Here is a 7,393-nt window from a genome sequence, read left to right as displayed (position 1 = left end):
TAGAGCTCTAGAGTTAGCAAGGCATCTGAAACTTTTTATTTACCGTATAGATCCCTTACAGCTCTAGTTAGGATGGTAGACCACCTTGGAGGGCGAGGGCCAAGAAAGAAAGGTTATTTAAGAACACCTCTTAGACTGTAACAAAAATGTACAGCTTTAAAGCAGATCTGCAGAAATCTGATGCAGAGGAAGCTGCTATGCATACAAATCAAATTTGGCCATTAAAGAAAAGGAGCAAAACTTCATGTAAGGTACATTTTGGACCTCAACACTCAAATCATCTTAAATTACACCATCTTGGGTCATCAGTAATTAACGATACTCTATCTGTACAGATTCTACAAATATATATACAAGCACACACAAGCACTAATATGCAAATGTATACATGTATACACATATGATATATATTCACATATATACAGGCACATGTATAACTTACATATATTCAAATTTGCTCCATCTGGTGCCAAAGAGATGAGTACTAAATCTCTAAAACAAGGAGTCAAGGAGGTAAGACCTTTTGATTCCCTTGAAGCTGAAGAATTACAAGGAAGCTTGTCAACGCGAGGTGGCGCCCTTGATCTACTAATCCAGCTGAGGCCAATTCATGAGCTGTCAAAAGTCAAGGTCACAAATTGTCTTTTTTCATCAAGGTCAAGGTTTAAGGCCTTTCCTAGTCCTGTCATTTCAACAAATATCAAAACCTGCCTTTTCAGACACATGCAGACCCAACAGCAGATTTTAAAATACGACAGCCTGGGCATCGCTGATACTAAACAACTGGTTTTCATTTTCCACAGGGAGCCTGGGAATTTATACCATCTCCTCCTCCTTTCTTTTCTCTCCTTTTCAGAATACCTGACACTTTAACCTTCTTAAAGCACTTATCTAAATTTTTAGGATTTTAGTTGTGAGGGATTTCTCCCTTTGCTTAAAAAATTTGTAGCAAAAAAAAAAAAGCTGAATAATAATAGAAAAGAATGGTCCTTGGTTTGTATAGGACAAACCACTGGCTCCTTTTCTTTCTGTGAAGTGCATGTATAGCACAGGAAAATAATGACTATTTCCTTCAGATTTTAATGACAGTGTCTATTTTATTAACATAATTAATACCACTATATCAACTATCTACAGGTCTAAGGTTTTTAAAAAAAAAACTATTACTTTTAGTAGAAATATTTGAAAAGCAGGTGCACAAATACATTTTCACAGTGTGCTGAATGTCTTTATTTACAAGATAGCATTTTATAGTGAATATGAACAAAATGAATGTGCTGGTTGAAATAACTGCTTGATTAAAGATGTGCTGTGAAGATGAACCCCTAAGCTTTCTAATGCAGTCTCATAACACAATAAACAAGGAAAAAAATACTAATCCCTTAACAGATCAAAAATATAGAATGTAAACTTCTAAATGTTTTAGGGGAATGGATTTCCATTTTGAGTTTTCTAAAAATAAAAAAAGAAAATTATTTCTCTAGCCAATGTTTAGTAAATATTGGGAAATATCAATTTATGTTAAAAATTAATTGTATTCAAACCAAAGGCCACCATGTTAGGGTGGGACCTCTCAGAAGATCTGACATAAAGTGAATTCTGTGGATTATCTGATGCTTTAAATATTTTTAAACATATCAAATCATTTGAAAAGTAGATTATATTGGGGCAGAAAATATTGTCCAAATGCCACAAAAAAAAAAACTTGTCATAAGCAATTAAAAATTATTATCAGAAGGACATTCCCAACCCGGGGTTCTCCTATGGCCTCAAAGGCTCACTCCGATGGTTGTATTTACTCCCAAGACAAACGATCCTCCTCGGAAGAGCTTTCTCTCCCTTTGCCCCTTCATAGTAAATAGTCCAAGATCATTATTTCAGTACCTTCTCCTTTCCTTTCTAAATCTATACATGATGTGTTTTGCAGAATACACAACAACGGTAGAAATTTCACTAAGATTTACCTGAGCAGTCACTTAACATGCAAAGGGGATGGTAATGGTGACCCAGAAGACAAGCAAATGTTTACAACAGCCTCTTGCATTTGTAACCAACTTTCCGATCATTGATCATTATCACATAACATAGTGTCCTAAAATATAACGGTCACATAAATACTTACAAGATTTCAGTAAAAGGGTAAACTTATCTGAAATTGCGTATTAGGGGGGCTGATATTTGACTCTAGAGTTTGTCATTTAATGGTCTGTCGGAGTTGGCGGGAGAACTGGCAGTCTTTACCATTTCTTAAAGTTTTAAAAGAGTTGTAGATTCCACAGGAGAAAGAGATCCCCCTTAGAAAAGCAAAATGCCAGTGGCTCTCTCTTTCTCTTTCCCATTCTTCCATTATTATTAGCATTATAACCATTATCTGGGCAAAGCAACGAGTTCTGAAGCATTTCTTCAAGTTGCCCTCTAGCTCCACTTTTAATCCATTAACTAGTGGTCTTGAGTTTGTTGATAACTTTTTTCTCTTTGACCCTCCTGTTTTGGAACCAGATTGTAACCTGTCGCTCCGAGAGATTCGTCGTGGCTGATATCCGCCTCCGTTTGTCCTTGGTAATGAATTTGTTTGTAGCGTATTCCCGTTCGAGTTCTTTTAATTGCACCTTGGTGTAAGGGACGCGCTTCTTTCTCCCCCGCCTGTAGGAGCTGGCGTCTGAGGGATGCGAGACCACGTCTGGAAGATAGGGAAGAAGGCAAGTTATAGAGGGATCAGATCCAGGCCAGGACACAGGCGACAGCTCTCTCTGAGCCACCGCCTTGCAGTGCCCGGCTGCCCTTTGCCACCCGCTGTACAATCCAGCCCTTCAGCCAAAACCTGGAGGGTCAGCGGGGAGGGTGGGGAGTTCTGCACTGAAATGAAATGCCGAGATCCAATGACTACCCCAGCCTGGGCCACTCTGCCCGCACAGCGGCGGAGCTTCTCTTGATCTTCTGGCCCAGCGGCTCAAATCTTAGCCTCCAGGCTCAGGGGACAACACTTCCATTCCTGATTTCTTTCTATATCGCCAAAGCCCCAACACTTGATGCTTCTACACTGAAGACATTTTTGACAGAATGAATACGGGCAATTTGATAAACCATTTCCAGGTCAATTTCCCATCCTTAAAGTCCATGTCAGGGGCTGGCGAGGGTGGAGCGCAGAGGGCGAAGGAAGCCAGCGAGGGTCCGCACGAGCTTCTTCCCAGTCATCCCTCACCCAGGGAGAGCCAGGACCAGCCCAGCTCCAGGGCAGTGAGGGCTGCGCCAGCCTGCTAGGGTCGGGCTCCCAGGGGTGCAGCACCACTAGGACAGGCCAGGGAGAGAGCAGAGGGGCACGAGGGTGACCCAGGAGCGAGCGGAGGAGAAGCTGGGGCGGAACCGCAGGACCGGGGCTGAGAGGGGGGCGCCATTTACCGGGCAGAGTGGACTTCCAGAGGTGGGGAGGCTGCGCCTGCTCTTTGGGGCAGTACATTTGGCCGTTCCAGCCGTTGGGCAGCGCCCAGGGCTGGTAGCTTTCCATGGGAAGACCCAGGGGCTCGTGGCGCGACTCGCCGGGGCCCCCGAGGCCCGGCACCACCGGCATATCCAGGTAGCCAGGCACGGGCTGGTGGTGGTGGTAAGGCCCGGGTGCGTAGCCCTGGTGGTAGAAGGCGAACTCCTTAGCGCGGGAGCTGAACTCCTCGGCCGCGGGGCCGGCGGTGTCCATGTACTTGTCCGCGAAGGCAGCGGCGGCGGCGGCCGAGGCGGGCTGCGCGCACGACTTGATGGCGTTGGGGTGCGGGCCCATGCGCGCGCAAGGATAGTAGCCGCTGCCGAAATAGCCGTAGGGCAGCGCTGCGGGCCCCGACGAGCTCTGCGCCGCCGCCGAGCAGGGACTACACTGCTTGGCGGCCTCGGCGCCTGCTGGGCCCGCGGGGCCCGGTCCTCCTGAGGACGACGCCGCCGCCGCCGCCGCTGCAGCGGCGGCGGCGGCGGCAGCGGCGGCGGCGGCCGACGGGGGCGCCTCCCCGGGCGCGCTGCTGTAGGCGGCCGCGGCGCCGGGCGCCAGGGGCGCCGGGTGCGCCATCAGGTTGCGGCACTGGTTGGCCGCGGCCGCCGCCGCCGCCGCGGCCGCCGCCGCCACCGAGAAGTTGCCCCCCGCGGCCGCAGCCGCCGGGTGGGGGAAGCCCCCGCCCCCGGCCCCAGCCGCTGCCGCCGCTGCCGCCGCCGCCGCCGCCGCCGCCGCCCCTTCCATGTTCTTGTTGAGCTCGTCGGCCACCAGGCCGCCGCCGTTGTCGTAGAGAAACATGACGGTGGGCTCGATCCAGCGGGGGTGGAGGAGCACGGAGGCTGTCATAGCACGAGCCGCATGGAGAAGACCCCAGTGGCGCTGTTTTAAAAAGCCCCCAAGAAGTGAAGAGCGCGCGGCGCGGGGCCGGGGCCCGAGCGAGGGGGGCGGATCGCGCCCCGCGGGGTCGCGCCAGGCGGCCGCCCATTGGCCCGGCCCCCCCTTCCTCCCGCTCCGCCCACGGCGTATGCAAAGCGGGCGGCTCCAAGCCCGGCTCTGCCCCGTACACTCGCCGTCCCCACCGCCGCCCGCGCCGTCCCCAGCGCCAGCGCCCGCCGCGCGGCCGCGCACCATTCACCCAGGGGAGAGACGGGGGGTGCGGTAGGGTGGGGGCGGAGGACCTGGCGGGCGGGGAGGGGAGGCAACGGCGACCTCCTCGCAGATCGCTTTCCCTTCGCCTCTCCCAGTGGGGCTCGGAGCGGCGCACGGCGGGGAGGGGATGGGGCGAGATGTTGGGTGACGACCTGAGGCGGTGGGGACAAGTCAGGTAAACCTGTGGGCATCTGGGGACGGTAAAGTAGCGCGGCGCAGACCTGGCTGGGTGTTTCCTGGGGCCTCTGTCGCCGTTTTCCTTACAGGTATCCGCGCCCCTTTCTGCAGCGAGACGCCTGCACCGACACTTGCGTTTTCGGCTGTCGGCTTCGACAGCGTCGCGATTTGGCTGTCTTTCCGGGGAGCCGTGGCGGGGTGTTTGCGGATGCGCCTGGCTCATGAGTCCCAGGACATTCCACTGGAAAGCTCGGACTGCATGTAGAAGCTTTCTCCGCTTCTCTGTCCATAGTGTTGGTGGGCAATCTCCTAGACTCGCCTTTAGGCCCATAGACTCAGGACGACCCATCACAATCACACACGGACACAAGCGCATACACAATCAAGTGTACTCTGGTGTCACACTCACACGTTTATATACAGACTTTGTTCGTCACTTTGTCCCAGTAGCAACTCTTCTTCCTCCAGAAGCTTTGAGATGGAGAGAGCGATTTCTGGGCATCGTTTTTCAGTGATCCCTTGTCTCCAGCCAGTCTGGCCTGTCTTGGAAGGAGTTTAAGAGGAACAGGCCCCAGCTGGGTGCTGAGTTGGGACTCCCTTCTGGGGTTTAATGAGGCTTCACAAAGCCTGGGCCAGAGCTGACTCTCCAGGCACCTGGGCACTCTCTATCACACTCTGTTTGGGGACAAGAGAAAGAGACTCTTTGGGGACATTTCACATCTCCCTCCCCACCTTCCCCAGGTAGGACTGGGGAAGAGCACTGTCTCTGGCCGGCAGAGAGGATGCCTGGCCCTCCTCTGTCCATGAACCAGCTCAAGAAGCCTTTTGCCCTCTGTGCCTGGAAAATGCAGCCCTTTCCTGAGAGCACGGTGGGGTTTTGATGCTGGAAAAGCCAAGTGGCCGCCACATTTTGGTGAGGGATTCTGGGGTCCTGTGCCTTTGGGATCATATACTTCCATCTCCGATTGTGGATGTTGTGAGTTGCTCAGATGCCCAGAAAGGGGACTTGCGTTCAAAGTGAAAGTGGGTGCATTCCATCGGGACATCAGGGTTGGGAAGAGTGCTGGACTCCCATCCCAGGCAGACTGGTGAGCAGCCAGGCTTGGACCTGCCTCCTGTCTCAGCTTGCAGACTCAGCCCTAAGCTCAAGGCACTGTGAACATCCCCATCCCAGTCTGCTCTCTAAGGTTTCTGGTCTTCTTGAAGTGTCTGAACCAAGGAGGCTGAGCTCCGGCTTTTATCCACCCTGATCCCGGGTTTGTCCGGACCAATGTAAGTGTTGCCCGATAAAACCTTCTATGACTGCCCCCTCCCTGCCATACACATACCCAGTGTGCCCTTTCGCTCCTGCCTTTTTAGTAGCTCCGGGTAAATATTGATTTGCCCCCAGTTTACCTCCTCCCTGACTTGGCCATTTGCAGCCTAAAGAACCAGCCCCTGTAGGGACTTGATTTTTGTGTTACTTTCCGGCCTGTTCACCCCCCTTCCTTCCTCCAAGTGGCATTGTAAAACTCATGATGACAAAGAGACAGGGTAGGGTTTGAGGCCCCAGTTCCCAAGGACTTGAGGGCTGTTTTACATACAGGTCAGACACGGCTGGAGGCCAAGGTCAAGTTGAACGATCCAGTCTAGCCATGATGAGAACTGCCCTGCAACTCTTGAGACTCCGGCAGCTTCTAAAGGAATACCGCCCACCTCCCCTCACTCCTGATTCCTTTTTCCTTTAGAATTCCTCCTGTTTCTGGCTCCGTTTGGTTACCCAGCTTTTTTTTCACTGCCTTCTCGGAGTTTTGGGGGCAGTGTTTACAGACTCTTCTTCTCTGCCTCCGCCCTGCTCTTTGCCTGAGCTTCGTGCCTCTTCTGTTTTCTAGCCAGACCCAGAAAAACGAAAACACTGCTCCGAGAGCCCCCACCAGCCGGCGCCTGTGCCAGTTCACCTCTGGCCATGGCATGGCACGGCTGCCTGCCGGTGCACACCGCGGCCAAGGCCAGCTCCACATTCTTCCCTCACTCTCCCCACTTCGTCGGAGACCAAGCCCTGAATGCAGAGGAAGGGCCCCAGCTCCACAGACTGCCAAAGCCAACTGGGTCCCTCCTCACCAAAAATGGTGAGACGAGATTTCATTTTGTCTGCTGAGGAGCCCTAAGCAGGTTTGTCTGGGAGGGACAGCACTGAGGGGAAGACTTTGGGTTGCATCTTGAATTAGGTTTTGCTACCCAAGCTTGCTGACCCCTCTAAGGAAGGGCTTCAGGCAGGCCTGAATTATTTATTGCGCTTTGAGGTGGATCTTTAGTGATCAGTTTATGGGGATGTTTTCTTATTCTAAATATCTGTATCAACTTTTGAAAACTCTTGAGATGTGATTACTTAGGGGGAGGCAGCCTGCCTGTTTCCTTCTTGTCTTAGATCTCAGTCTACATGAAGTGATTTTTCTACCAGACAATTTAGTGACGTCCTGGCATGCCTTCACTGTTTTTAAAAGTCTGCAGGTCCCGTTAGCTATTGAGTTATATATAGTGGGGATGGTTTGCAGAATTTGGATGAACTCTGTGAATAATTTTGGTTTTCCAGAATTTCTCCTTACTTTGAAG

General features: G+C 51.7%; 1 protein-coding gene across 1 annotated transcript; it reads right to left on the bottom strand.

The window, feature by feature from the left end:
• Positions 1–831: 831 nt before the first annotated feature.
• HOXA13 (homeobox A13) lies at positions 832–4,336 on the bottom strand. Its single transcript, XM_055420253.2, has 2 exons — positions 3,400–4,336; positions 832–2,680 (listed from the first exon to the last, which is right to left on the bottom strand). The coding sequence occupies exons 1-2, from the start codon at positions 4,319–4,321 to the stop codon at positions 2,436–2,438; spliced, it is 1,167 nt and encodes a 388-aa protein (XP_055276228.1). The 5' UTR covers positions 4,322–4,336; the 3' UTR covers positions 832–2,435.
• Positions 4,337–7,393: the final 3,057 nt, after the last annotated feature.

This window comes from Moschus berezovskii, chromosome 3 (genome assembly GCF_049115385.1).
Source record: "Moschus berezovskii isolate FMDL1 chromosome 3, NW_MosBer_1.0, whole genome shotgun sequence".
In the NCBI taxonomy this organism is placed as follows: Eukaryota; Metazoa; Chordata; class Mammalia; order Artiodactyla; family Moschidae; genus Moschus; species Moschus berezovskii.
This window is presented reverse-complemented; position numbering and strand designations above follow the sequence as displayed.

Bases quoted from the DNA above. Each gene is read 5' to 3' on its own strand.
- HOXA13 (XM_055420253.2), bottom strand. From the start codon at position 4,321: ATGACAGCCTCCGTGCTCCTCCACCCCCGCTGGATCGAGCCCACCGTC. The intron at 2,681-3,399 runs GTAAATGGCGCC...CCTATCTTCCAG, and splicing joins CTGGAAGTCCACTCTGCCCG to ACGTGGTCTCGCATCCCTCA.